Here is a 13923-nt window from a genome sequence, read left to right on the forward strand (position 1 = left end):
ACCATTTTAAGGCATTGCTGCTGTTTCTCTCCTTAGGTCATTTCTGTACTCAATACTTATTACAATAAAATACTTCAAATACTCTATTCGTACTAAACTGCACCTTGCTTGCTGTATGCCACAGCTGTAGTGAAGATTACTAAAAGTATGTTTACTGTTGGGCCACAAAAAATTACATTTTTTGCCACAAGAAGGAGGAAGAGATGCCAGCTGAAGTTATTCAGCATACCCGAGTGAAAACATCAAAGTTAATGAATAGGAATAAAAACATGGCCTGTGAATTATGTTTAGAAGACAGAACTGAAGAAGTGTGCAGAAGGAAAAGAAAAAACAAGAGGACGAGGAGGCAATGACAGGCTACAGCTGGGTGAAATACAGGTGGGTCAAGCTGTTCTCTTCGTTTTGGGGCTTGCAGTGGGCTTCCCTCTCTCTGGAGGGAAGCTTATGTGCACAATAAAGACTCCTGTTTTGGTAAGGCTCTTTTCTCTTGGTTTTCTATTTTTAAGATACGTTGCTTTACCGCAGGACTTAAGTCAGCAGGAGTGCAGAAATGGGGCGGTGAGGTCAGCGGTGGTCCCTCGTGTGGGAGGGGAATTTCTCTACTCCCCAGGGCCAGCTGCGCCCGCGGTCCCTTCGTTCCCGTGCCCCTCTCCTCATCTCCGCCCTCGGCCCCCAACCTGGCCAGCTCGCACCCCGAGGCAGGACTCCCCTGTCTCCTGTCACGCCGGCTTTGCAAAACTCCTTCCTTCCCTCACAGCCCCGGCGCTCTGAGCGGGCGTCTCACCTCGTCAGCCTCCTCCCGCGGGGGGGGCTCGGCTCCAGGGGACCGACACCGGGTCCTGCTCCCCGCCTCGGGGCCGGGCCGCCCTCCCCTCAGCCGCTGCCCCAGGGTCTCCTTCCCCTCAGCGCCTCCCGCCCCGCGCTGAGGGCGGCCGTAGGTAGGGCTCCCCCCGCCCCCCTCCCCGCCGCGAGCGCCAACGGCCGCCGGCTCGAGCGCGGCGGTCCCCCCTCCCTTCCCCCTCCCTCCCTCCTCTGAGGGAAAAGTGTGTGTGCGCGCGTCTGCCGGCGGCCCCGAGATAAAGGCACGGGGAGCGGAGCCGGCTGGAGCTGCAGCGGAGGGCGCTCGGGTTTAGCGGGGGACGAGCCAGCCCCGCCGGCTCCAGGACCCTCTCCGCCCTTCGCTCGCCCCTTGAAAAGTTTTGCCCGGGGAGCGTGGCGGTGCCGGGGCGCCCGCCTCAGCCCGCCATGGGCGCTGCCCCCCCGGCCCGCCCCCGCCGGCGCTAGGGCAGGGCGCGGAGGGGAGAGGGAAGGCGCGGGCGTGCGGGGCTGAGGAGAAGGAGCGGAGCCGGCATGGGCAGGAGCCCGCCGCGGGGCTGAGGGCGCTCCGGAGCGAGGTGTGCGTGCGAAGCTCGGCGATGGCGCGCCCGCAGCGGGCGGCGGGCGGGGAGAGCTAGCGGCGTCGGCGGAGCCCCCGGAGCCGCGCCCGGGACGTGTCCCCGTCTCCTCGGCATGGCGGGGGCTGCCCGGGGCGGCGGGCCCCGCTGCCCGGCTGTCAGCCTGCTCCTCGGAGCCCTGCTCTGCGGAGGTAAGCGGGGAGGCACTTGTCGCTGGCGGGGCTGCGGAGGGAGGGAGCCGGCTGGTGCTCTCTGTTGGAGCGAGTGGAGTCACCAGTTGATCGCGTACAGGCTGCGCTGGGCTGGTTTGCAGCCACTCAGGCAGCGACTTGAACTCCTTCCTAAGCAAGCGCCTTGTTTTCCACCGTAGCGGCTTGTGGACTAAATTACTCCTTCCTCCTTTTCCCCTTGCCGCCTCTTTTCCTTTAAATCCTGCTTCTATTTCTCTCTGCTGTATTAAAATTCTGCCCCCCCCCCCCCCCCCGCCCCCGCCCCCCTTGTTTATTTGAACGGTAGGAAACCTTGCAAGCTTGCATTTGACTAAAATGAGAAACAGGGAAAGTTTCCTTTCTTTCTGCCTCGATGATGATATTTACAAATGCATCTTAATTATTGCGTTGTGTTAAAGGGATCCCTTCTGTGGGAGAGGGTGTCCCCGTCCCAGCTTGGAACGGAATATATGGAGCGGTAAAAGCTATAAGAGGCACTAGGAGTACAATGACAGTGTTTAGGAATAGCATCCTTTAAATTATATTGGAGTTGTGCAGTGGTCGCTCTAGAGACTGGATAGAAGCCCTATTACCTGGACTGGACAAGATGCTTGTTATCTTGATTAAAGGGACAGCTGAGGAACAGGTTTGTCTTAGCAGAGAGGTCATTTGAATGATCTGCTTTTTTTTCTCATCGCTGAACTTCTGTGATCACAGAGCCCCTTTGACAAAGGCAAATCTTCTCTAAAGTGATTCAGGAATGCAAATCGTGCATGATCCAAACAGGGATTTCTGTGCAGAATGGTAGGTGACTGCCATGTCTCAACACTCCTTGTTTTCTTGCTCAGACCATGATAGTTGTGGACATTTTCTAAAAACATATCCTCCTCCCCTATTGGGGGGGATGGAAACTTGTTAAGCTCTCTGCAATTCTTGCTGTTGTTGCCATTCCTAGGGATAAAAAAAATGATTTTGCCTTTTATCCTGTTGGTATTAGTGGTGCTGTTTGACTGACATAAGAAGATTACTAATGAAAGACTCTTCACTGTTTAGTTTGGTCCAGTCCTGCCAGCCTCTCTCCCAGGGTAGTTGATTGTAGAGGCAGCCGTGAGATATACGGAAGTATCTCAAGAGTGAAGCAAAGGGCAGAATCGGTAGCAATTCATAAAAGGACTTTTCCCACCCTGATCGGTAGGGAAAACAAAGTGCTTGGCAGAAAATTGCATGGCCTCTTAATGCTGGTCATTTTAATATAGTACATTAAAATTAATGGACATCCCAGTGACTTGACATGCTCTGAAAGTGCTGATGTGAAGAATCGAAAATATGGGTTTCTGTTTTGATTGCTGCAGCCTGGAGGTGACAATTATATTAGCCTCGTGCTCACTTTCAGAGACAGCATGAGATTAAGACTTGTAAAGAGAGTCTGGCATTTTTCTCGGGCAGTGTGTCTCTTCTGCCATGCAGCTTTGACAGTCACAAACGCATCTTCTCCAGTAAGTGTTTGCATTAGACTTAATATATTGAGTTAGGCACTGATATATGGGAATTTTCTATCTGAAAATATTTTTATAAGAGAAATACATAGGTTGTGCTCCGTCTTAAGGGTGGGAGAAAGTGCTACAGTGAGAGGTTATAAACAACCCAACCTCGTTAAGCCGCTTCTCTCTGCTGGAACCTGGGTCAGCATTGACTCAGCCATGCTGTAAAAAAGTCAGTAGTGGTGCCACAGCTAGCCGCTGCTAGCAGCAGCTGCTGGGGGTTTCTGGGCTGTGCTCTTTGAGAATAAAAGAGAAAATATTACCTTCCTTCAGGGAAAAAAAGCAGAGCTGCTGAGCAGGGAATTTGCCTCTCAGCATTGCTGGGCATATAGTATGATTTAGAAAAGAGCCGGTTAATTAAACTTACTAAATAAGGTGTTTGTATGGTTTCCTTGTGAGGCCTTAACAAGCATTTCATTTGCGCTCCCCTTGTGTATTTGCACTCTTTTTGTTCGCGTGTTAGGATAGTGATTGTTCTTGAGAGCTAAAGTCCAACTAAATGAAAGTCACTTTATAGCTCGCAAGCGAAAACGTTTGTAAATGTGCTGAGAAACTTACTATTATAGACAAGTTGTCATTTGCTATTTAAAGAGCTATATTTACTTCTCTAAACTCATTAGCATCTCCTATCAGGCCTGAATTTCTAAGAAAATTCTCCTGAAATGTTGCCTTAGGCTTCAGTGTGCCATTATGCTGTGGTTATTATCTGGCTAATAATGTTAATTCATTCAATCTCAAGAAAGAAGCTTGGCATTTAATTTAAGCCATGCCTCTAGTCAGACCAGGATGTATAAAAAGTCAGCGTGCAAAAGTGGCCTTGCATTCAGGTACAAGCACATGTTTTACATACCAATTATTGGATGCCTGTTCCCTAGGTGGAGAGTATGTGTGTGAAATCATATTTACATAAGTAAATCCCGAGTGTGTATATATATTCCTTTCAGGAAATGACCTCTTTTCAGCAAAGTACTAATGCATGTGCTTAAGCCTCTTTACAGCCAATAGGAGGTATTCATGAGCTTGAAGTAAGGTTTTTTATTTTTAATTGTTTTTTTGAACCCGAGCATAAATGAGAACGCAAGCGTACAGGTTTACTTTATTGTATAATGCATAGATAACTGGGAATCCTCAGTTTCATATTAGCTGGGAACTAAAACAAGGATCACAGAAACTGGAAATACAGAATCTAGTAAGTCCTAAAAAAGAGTTTAAGGATGCACAGCTAGAGGATTGATTTGTTTGCACAAGAAGTACATATATGCAAGGGAGTATTGAACATGAGCAGATGTTAAAGGTACATGGAGTTACCAGAATTTTAGGTACTCAAGCAGTGTTTGAACACAAACGCAAACACAGTTGTGCATCCATAGGTTGGTGTAGCACCTGCTTTGGTTCTGCTCTTCTTTATACCACAATCATGTGATATGTCCTTGTTTTAGTTACACTAGTATGGAAAATGATTGAGGCTCTTTATTTTGAACATTGTTTCATTCCAATTTTAAATTATTCAAGCAGTGAGGTTTTTTATATCTTATTTTGAAAGTTCAATAGCATGGCATACCCTAGTGTCACGGAAAACTTCCTAAATTTTCTTTTTCTTAATTTCATCGTGTTAGTGCTAGCAAAGAACACAGCAGGGATTTGCATTATATTAAATTATAACTGCATGGAGTTTTATAAGTGGCTAATCTCTCTTTTGGATATAACACTTTCAAAATGGAGATAGTGCTATTCTAATTTACTTTGTTTTCATATTTGGTAGTAGATCTTAAAGTTTATTAGATGCTGTACTTACCTAGTAAAATACCCAGCAGTTATATTATAAATGTCTGTTCAAGCATGCTTCTAAACGCATGACTGCAGGATATAAAATGTCATACCTGTAATTGCTTTTCTAATGCATAAATACATGTCTGGCTCTTGAATTGGGGAACTAAGTATGTGTATGAGATGAAGTAATAAACAGCACACCATTATGTTTTCTTAAATAGCTAAATATTAGTAAGTATTGAAAAAACTACCTTCATTGAGATGAAGGGATGGGGATTTTATTGAGAATTGGGATTTAGTTCTGCGTGTTTTTTTTTTTTTTTTTTTTTAACTCTCCTGGCAAAGCAGTAGTTCAGCACTACTGGAAAGGTGGCTTGTAAGGAATAGCTAGAAACTCTATGAATAATGGTAAATTTGCTGCGACTGTTGGTATCCAAACTTTCCTGGGTAGAGTTTTCAAGGTAATGCCTCTCTGTAGGAAATCTCTCTGAGCTGTTGTTCGTAACTGTGGTTAGGGTCACACCTATTTAAGGCAGTTAGTCAAGAGACAAATAAGTAAATGAAAGTTTGAAATCTTTAGAGTACTATCATGCCATTGAAGAGGTGTCAGAGATTTGTTGTGCTGAATCCCAATTTTCTTCAAGGCTTTGGTAAACCCTTTGATTTACTCATATGCTGCATGCCAGTTTGTGCTGCCACACTGAGCTTTTTGGCAGTAGTTGACATCTGGCAGGCTCCACTAGACGTGTCCTAGCTATTTTGAGAGAGGCAAAAAGCATATTATGATAAAAGATGTAAAAGTAAAATGGCAACAAGTTGAGAGAACTTAAGTGTGTAAAGACAGTAATTGAAAATGTCTAATATGGATGTTAAAAAGCTAAACTGAGGATGCAAGAGAAAGCCAACACATATTGTGGGTGACTTAAAATAATACTTGTCCATCAGTTTGAAGGAGACATGTAATGTATACTAGGTAGATTTGATACTAAAGAGGCAAGAGGATTTAGTAAAAGGAAAGCTGTGTAGCAGGAATCAGACCTTGCCTCTACTGTCAAGAATATCACTGTCTTGCTGCTTTCATCAGTCATTTCCTTCTTTCTCTCCCTGTCTCTCATCTACTGTGATTGTCGTTTCACTGGTGAAGGACTTGATCCTGGTTTGGCCACTTTGTCCAGTGGGACCTTTTTATTTGCTTAGCATCTAAACACTACAGTGATACAAATACAGGTAATATTTGTGATGCTCTAAGGTGTTAACTTAAGCTGTTTGGCTGAAATTTGAGTGCTCAGTCCTTCATAGTGATATGCAATAACTTTCTGGCCAGAAAACTTGCCTTTGTCTAGTTCAAACTCTTGTCCTGACTTGCTCTTACAGGCCTGAGTCCTTTATATTTTATTCAGTCTTCCTTACAGACTCAGTACCCTAGCAAAACAGTTTCACAGTGTTCAGCTCTTCAAGCAGTTGTACTGTTTTGTGTTCTGTGGACTGGCTCAGGCTCTAGTGACAGATGTGACCCTTTTGAAACAGGGACGGACAAATGGTGCATTGAAAGTTCATAGCTTCTGCAGTCTCCTCACTTAGAGGTATCTGGTAAAAGCCTGCGGATGCATCTAGCTTTGGAAATAATTTCAGTCCAGTAGTGCCTGTGTCTGTTTTAGTTAGCAAATGGAATCTATTTGTTCACATTTTTTGGGTCAATACACAGCCTCAGGTCATCATTTTTCTTTTCAACTGTATCTAGTGAAATGACCTAGTGAGTCTACTCTTCTATTTTCTTTGCTATTCTAAAGCATATTAATCTGTTGAGCTTGAATTCCATAAACAAAGTGTCATCCCCATCACTAAAATTACAGGCATCTTTGTAGCACTGGTCAATTAGGTGAACTTTTCTTTAGGGAAGTACATTTTGCCTAAGTGGTTCTTTGCCACTACACTTAAGAAATGTGCTAATGTCTTACTATTGCATCACTGACATCTTGGGTCAGTAACTTTGTGCTGGGAGAGAACCTTTTCTGGCACTTCTCTTGCTTGAATAACACAGATCATACTAGTCGTAGTTCCACTGTCATTATCAAAAGCATTCTCTTACAACTGTGCAGTTTTAGCAGCTTGACAGATGTAAAGAGCTAGACAAGTCTCCTTAAGTGGACACTTATTATTTACCGCAGTAAGAATTTAATCTGATTTTGCCATCCGCTACTGTTAGAAGTGTCATGTGTGAGGTCAAATGCCTGTTTTGTTAATTGTTTCTTCTCCCATAATATTTTGCATTTTCTTCTACAATTGTTATAAAATCTGTACAATTTTGTAGAAGGACTGGGTGAAATTTTTAATATTTTTATCATAAATACATTTAATGTCTGTTGCTACCAGAATTTGTGTGTTTGGTGCTTTTAGTTGTATGTTCCTCTTTAAGATCAGGAAACACAAACCTGCTGCAAGGGGAGACTCTAAATGAATTGTCCTTTTCAATAATATGAAGCAAACACTAAGCCCCAAAACAGTGGTTAGGAATTTGACATTTATATGAAAACTTTGAAGTTAAATAAGAATGTAAAGGGGAGGAAGCTTGCTTAATTATGAAAAAAGACTTTGAAAAGAGTTTATGCTTTTGGATGGAACAAATCCTTAAGGGTCTCCTGAGCACATCTAAAAGTCAGTTTCTCTGTGCATGAAGAGGAAATCTGAAGTAAATAAGAGGTAAGCTGATATCCCATGATACTGCTGCAACAGAGGGGCTGGTCCACTGGATTCTGCTCATTAACTGCAACATGCAATCGCAGAGTATAGATGTTGAAATATATCCACCAATACATCTAGTGTTGTATTACTTATGTAATTGCTGTATTTTTCTGCTTGATAAAAATTTTCAACTGAGCAGTTCTTAACTTGAAAATATTTTTGAAACTGATATGATTTACAAAACAATTTACTTTTTAAATTGTGCTTGCATCTAAAGTTTACTTAGATAATTTAATATTTTTTGTGAAGTTAACTATTTCACATAAAATTATTATTTTGACTTCTAGTAAATGTAGTCAAATACAAACTGATAATAGCATAGATACTCTATAGAGCACATAATTAGTGTTTTTCTATAATATTGTTTTGATATTAAAAAAATGAACCAGCTCTTTGTAGCTGCTATGAAAAGATTTGCCATTCCAAATGACTTTTGAAAAGCATTTTCACTTTATGTAACAATTTAATTTTTTTCCTTCTGATTGAGAATGAAAGAACTTCAAAATGTTAGTTTCTGTCCTTGTGAAATTCCGTTTTCTAACCAGTTGTATTGCCTGAGGGTGCAGTTCCTTACCATCTTGAGCCAATGTAAACTGATGCTGCCAGGTTTCTGCCCTCTCCCAAACTGAGCAACCCTCTTTTTGTGCCAACTCTGGCTGCCTCTAATTCCTCTGTCAGCTGCTTCAGGGAGATAAAACACATAAAATACTTTTTTTTTTTTTTTTTTAATAAAGGATAAGTTTGTATCACCTTGGGATCAACTTACTGCTTGTATAAGCAAAAAAGAGGATGGGCCCAAGTGGGGGAGGGACAGCTTAAACATGTGTGGTGCTGCAGCCTAGCACTTGCAGCGGTATGGCTTTAATTTGTTCGTGGGACACTATAGTAAAAAAAGAGATTGTTATGGGAGTTGCTTACATTATATATCCAATGCAGGATATTAAACACTGAGAGGTTAGAGAACATGAGAGGCACTTGGTAAACTACGCAGCTTTGATTTCTGTATTGGGTGTGTTTTCTCATTTTGCTGATTCTGTATCATTTTGAACAAATAAAAGTGAGGCTTACGCTAATGTATTGCCATTTCTTCATTCAGGTGGAACGCACTTTTTGATGCTTAAGATAAAACTATTTTCCTGAGTTCAAACCGAACCAAATGTATGCCATCTCTGCCCCCCAACAAAAAAAGCCCAAGCCCCCAACTTTCTCGCACTGTTATTACAAACAGGACTGGTAGCACTGCTTCTTATTAGAATTGCCATTAAAAGAGTTTGGCTTTAGTTTCTTATAAATTCCCCAACCATTAACTATTTCAGCTAAAATATTGCATGCCAAGCATCTGCCTCAGATCGAATACGTTTTTTTTCTTTTCCAAAACTTCAGCCAAGAGTTCAGTGGTTTACAAGAACAGAGCTAGTGGAGGTGGGGGGCGGAACTGTGGATTTTCCTTTGTTTAAAAAATAGTTGCTGACCTCTTCTTTGAGAAGGACTGATACCCCGATGAAACTTGCCAGGAGGAGACCTGTGAGATTGCTGAGAAAACAGTCCACGATTGATTTGATGGGATGTTAAGTTAGCAACGTTTGAAAGAATGAATTTGCTTATGACAAGGAAAGAGTTGATGTGTTCTTATAGCTAAATTCTATGAAAATTGCTATGCACTGGGCATATGCCATGTCAGGGTGAGCTCTACTTTCCTTGCAATTACAGATCTTCACTGCAGAAGTCTGACCTGGGCAAAGCGTAAGAGCTGTGGGTTAGGGACAGTGATCATCCTTGTGCTCTTTATGCTCCGTCCCCTTCCCTAGCTGCAGGGGAGATTGCTGGAAGAGGAAACTGCCTAATTGGAATAAAGAAAGGACAAAGCTGGAGCTTAAGGTGGAGAGTGAAATGGGCAGAAGGGGAATGGTGCAGGAAAGTGTGGTCTGAACATTGGCAAGGACAAGAATCAGTTTGGGGACACGTGGGAGGGAGAGTCAGGCTTTCTGGGTAAGGAGGAAGAAGACTAATTGGGGGAAGAGTGACTATGGAAGGTGGTGTAAAGGAAAAAGTGAGGATGAGGGTTTGCAGAAAGACAAGAACCTTGGGTGAGAAACACTGGGTAAAGATGGGGGTTGTGTAAGGGAACATCTTGGGAAGCTGGGACTAGAACTGGAGTGACAAAATGAGCAGAAATATATTGGGGAGCATATACAGATTTCAGTCATGTTGATGGAAAAAAGGATTCAGACTTCAACAAAATGGGTGTAGAAGTACGCAGCTGCTAGGCTATGTTGGTTTTTTTTGTCAGAGCCCGGGATGCAGAATGCATTCTTGGAGTAGTGATGTGCTGCATAGCGAGGAGAAAGAGCTGGACAGGTGGGGTGCAGGCCTGCTTGTCATGTCTGCGGCTCCAAGGCCCATTGTAACCAGGTAGAACCTTCCTGTTGCCATGAGTGGGTATGGACTTGGGCCCAACTGTTTTCTGATTTAATTAATCATTTTAATTCTTGTTGTCTGCAGCTGAATTACCCTGTCAATCATTGTACAATGCCACAGGTTGAGACAGTGAAACCTAACTGATCAGTGGCCTGTATTTACTGGGCTGTTACAGCGTGTTTGTTACATACACTCATCTCCAGCATTTGCTTGGTTGGTGGTGTGTATGTGCTGGTGGAGAAAGTAATTACACCTTATCCATCTTTATTCTTTTAAACCTGATTCATTTTTGCACAACTTGATGTGGTGTTCTTTTCTTTTTAATTTCATATCTCTGTAGAAAGAGCCAGAATTTTTGTTTCTGCTCTGGAGAATCAAATGACTTATCACTCTGCTGGCATGAAATAAAGAGTAGCAAATACAATAAATAAATACTGTGGAGAAGGTAATATAGTATTGACTTCTCAGTACCTGTTAATTTTCGCTGATCAGAACATCAGGGAAGAGGGAGATTGAATTTGACTACCCCTTAGTGAGGGTGGATACCTGCTTGTGAATAGTATTAGCCTGAAAACTCATGAGGGTTTCAGTTTTGCAACAGATTTATAAAAAAAACTTGTAGAGGAACAATTTGTATTACACTTTTGCCATACTTCCTAGTAACTTTAGGCTGTCATTCCTCATGTTTCCACATTTTTAATGATGAGTTTAATTTAGGATTTCTTTCTTATCTGCTTTGCTCTTCTGGTGAGTACTCTGAAACTTTATGATGTATTTCACAGCTCCAGGTGTGCAGTATTGAATTGTTTAGATGAAAGAGATGCTTCTCTGTAATTTGGGATTTGGACTTGAGTCATACCGAGTATGGGTAGCACAACTAGAAAAGGCTTCACATTTTCTGGAGACAGCATCTGTGCTACAAAATGCTTGTTCAGTGAATTTCTATGTGACACGCTTTGGCACGAATAGCCAAAGGGAGCTGCACATGCCTAACGTCAGTGTAAAGCCTGTGCCTCTTGGAGAAGCTGATGTGACATTACATGAGTGTGTGATTATTCTTGACTGGGTCTCTTGTGTCTGACCTGGTATGTCTCTTTTGTGTATCTTCGAGTCTTACTCTTTTAGATGACAAAACTTACTGTTAAAAAAAAAATTGTTTTATTTGGCACAGTGAGTAATCGTTATATTTTCCATCTTTTATAGGTGTTCAAAAAGACTATCTCTTATGAGAGATGCTATTGAGCTCATACTGTTTTAAATGCCTTTGTGCTTCTGTTGTTCATAATCATCCCATGGAAAATTTCAGAAGGAAATCTCTTAAAAGAACTCAGAAATAGGGAACTCTCTTCCCATATCTTTGTTTAGCATGCCCCCTTGTCATTCCATCTCAGTGAGAAAAGGGATTTTTTTAATGGGAAGAGCAAGAAATTGTAAGTAGGGTTCCCTGTTTTCTTTAATTCTCTCTCCAGGTGTATATGCAAATGTGAATGCTTAGGTAACCTCTCAGATTTAATTTGTTCATCTGTAAAATGGGAGTGACTAGCACTTGGATTACCTTTTTGTTATCATAATGTGAGTAGAAAAATATTTTCTTCTTTGGTGTAAAATTGCAAGTTCTTTTTACAATAATATTTGCAACTTATTAGATAGTAATGTGAATTAATTATTACTGTTTCATTTTTACCCAGGGAGAAAACCACTCTGATACAAGATCAGTATCACATGATGGTACTCAGCAATTCACTGGAGGTGCTCATTAGTTTATGGAATCAATATGAAAATATGACTAATGTGTTGTGCTTTGGAATGTTAGCAAACTAGTAGAAGGAATTTTTCCAATTGTGTGTGACAATGGAATTACTATATTCTCTTTTTTCCTTGGAGTGTCACAAGCAGTCTGGAGATGAAAGGAGGGTGCTGACTGGTCTTAAGACACATGCTGGTCTGGAAACACCTATAGTGCAATAACAATCTGCAAGGTCTTACTTTATTACATTACACAGTTATTCAGAGAACCATAGATTCATGGTGTTGCCTTCGCTATTTCACGGATTAAAGTTGGATATCACTATATTTCAGGCTTAAAGCTTCACAAGTCCTCAAAGCTTCAGGCTTCCACTGAACTTTTGTCTTGATTTTGAAAATTCATTTAGAATTAAATTAGCTGTAGCGATGAAACTGTGGCACTTTAATATGAATCATCAGATGACATTTAAACACGATCATGTAGTGCAGTAATGTCAGAACTGGTTTGAGGTAAAAATCATGTCTTTAGGCAATATTGTTCAGGAAAGTCACAAAATGCAAATAGTTTATTTGAAGAGTACTTACATTGATTTGTTTTTGTTTTATTTGGGGGGAGGAAAAGGATCCACTTTTGTCAGTAGCACCGATGTGTAAAGTTGGAGTTGTATCTACCATTCTGAATGCCTATAAAATTTTGGATCCTGAGCTAGACCCTGAAATGGATCTCTCAACTTTGTATATTGAAGCAAACTAACAGTGGTCCAAACCCACTTAAACTTTAGGAACGTTCTGACCTTTTCTGTACTTTGTGGCTCTTGCACCTACTCTCTTCATTTATCATTTAATAAGAGTATGTCAAATTGAAGCCTTGGGTCACCAGTGCTTATTAGTTTCTCTTGACTTTCTGTAGGTCATTATTTTATGACTGTGGACTTTTCTGAAATTAAAAATTGGATTTTACTGTTAGAGCCTGTACATGAATAACTGCCAAGACACTGGCTAAGTTGTTAGCTGATCAAGTTCTAGCTCTTTTGTAATGAAGCAAATTCTGCTCTGTGGGCACTCTGTCATGCCCTACGTATTGCAAATGAAATCCTAGTTCTACTTATTTCAGTGGGAGTCTTGCCATTCATCAAGATATCAACCTACATATATATTGCTTTGTATATATCTAATAATTCATGGTTGCTTGTAAAGTGTCTTCAGTCTACCTCATTTTACCATGCAATTTCCCTTCTTATGAAGGGAAACAGATTTGACGAAGAGGACATTCATAGTGCTATTCACAGGCAAAGAATAGTTTGTATGAATTCTTCTTTTACAGCATGTAAATATTTCTTTGCTGGAAGAGGGGAGATAGATATAATTTGGCACTGCTAGACCCTGTCAAGGTTGAAGTGATTTTTGGAAATCTCTCTCTTTTTCTGCTAATTAGTCTATGTTTATAAGTGATAGGTGCAGTTCAAAGAATTATATTTCAGCATCTTTCATGGGAGGATGTTTAAAACAATTCATCTGAGTCCATGTGTTCGAATAATTTAAAGTATATTTAATCCAGATTATTTGGCTGTTACAAGTAGAGGCATTTTAAATACATTTATCCTTGGTTACTTATTTCTTTGAGGGTGAAAACTAACATAATCATATGTAACTAGAATTTTCAGTTGTTCTGCCCTGTGTCTTGCAGTAGCCCTGCACAGAGTTTCCAGAGGCAGAGAGAGAAGCTCAGATGTTTTGGTGGAAGTTTTGTCCGAAGTTTTGTCAGCATAGCAATTGTTCATTTCATCTATGGCTGTATCGAATAATAGTTTGTGTAGTGCTTTCTGTCTTCATCTAATGTTGAGTACTCTTGAATGTTAGTGTTCTTTCCACCTGATATAGCTGAATATATGAAGGGAGGGTGGTGGAAAGAAAGCACAGTATTTTCATTAGTAGACTACAGAATTTGGATATTTTAGTTCTTACTGATGGTTGGAGCTTAAAACTCGCTTGACTTTGGAGTGTCAATATCATTGCTCCAGTTATTGTTGTGGTGATCCAGTTAACGGTCTCTCGTGTTCAGGAGGGCGATTCATCTGACCAAATGTAGATGTCTGCTTTAGA

General features: G+C 41.4%; 1 protein-coding gene across 1 annotated transcript in view; it reads left to right on the forward strand.

The window, feature by feature from the left end:
* The first annotated feature begins 1037 nt into the window (after positions 1 to 1037).
* Positions 1038 to 13923, forward strand: part of TMEM132C (transmembrane protein 132C) — a 229793-nt gene continuing 216907 nt past the window's right edge. The window contains exon 1 of the mRNA XM_075516099.1: positions 1038 to 1585. Coding sequence (XP_075372214.1) covers positions 1510 to 1585 — 76 coding nt within the window. The 5' untranslated portion in view covers positions 1038 to 1509. The remainder of the gene's footprint in view (positions 1586 to 13923) is intronic.

The sequence above is a fragment of the Mycteria americana genome, chromosome 13 (genome assembly GCF_035582795.1).
Source record: "Mycteria americana isolate JAX WOST 10 ecotype Jacksonville Zoo and Gardens chromosome 13, USCA_MyAme_1.0, whole genome shotgun sequence".
In the NCBI taxonomy this organism is placed as follows: Eukaryota; Metazoa; Chordata; class Aves; order Ciconiiformes; family Ciconiidae; genus Mycteria; species Mycteria americana.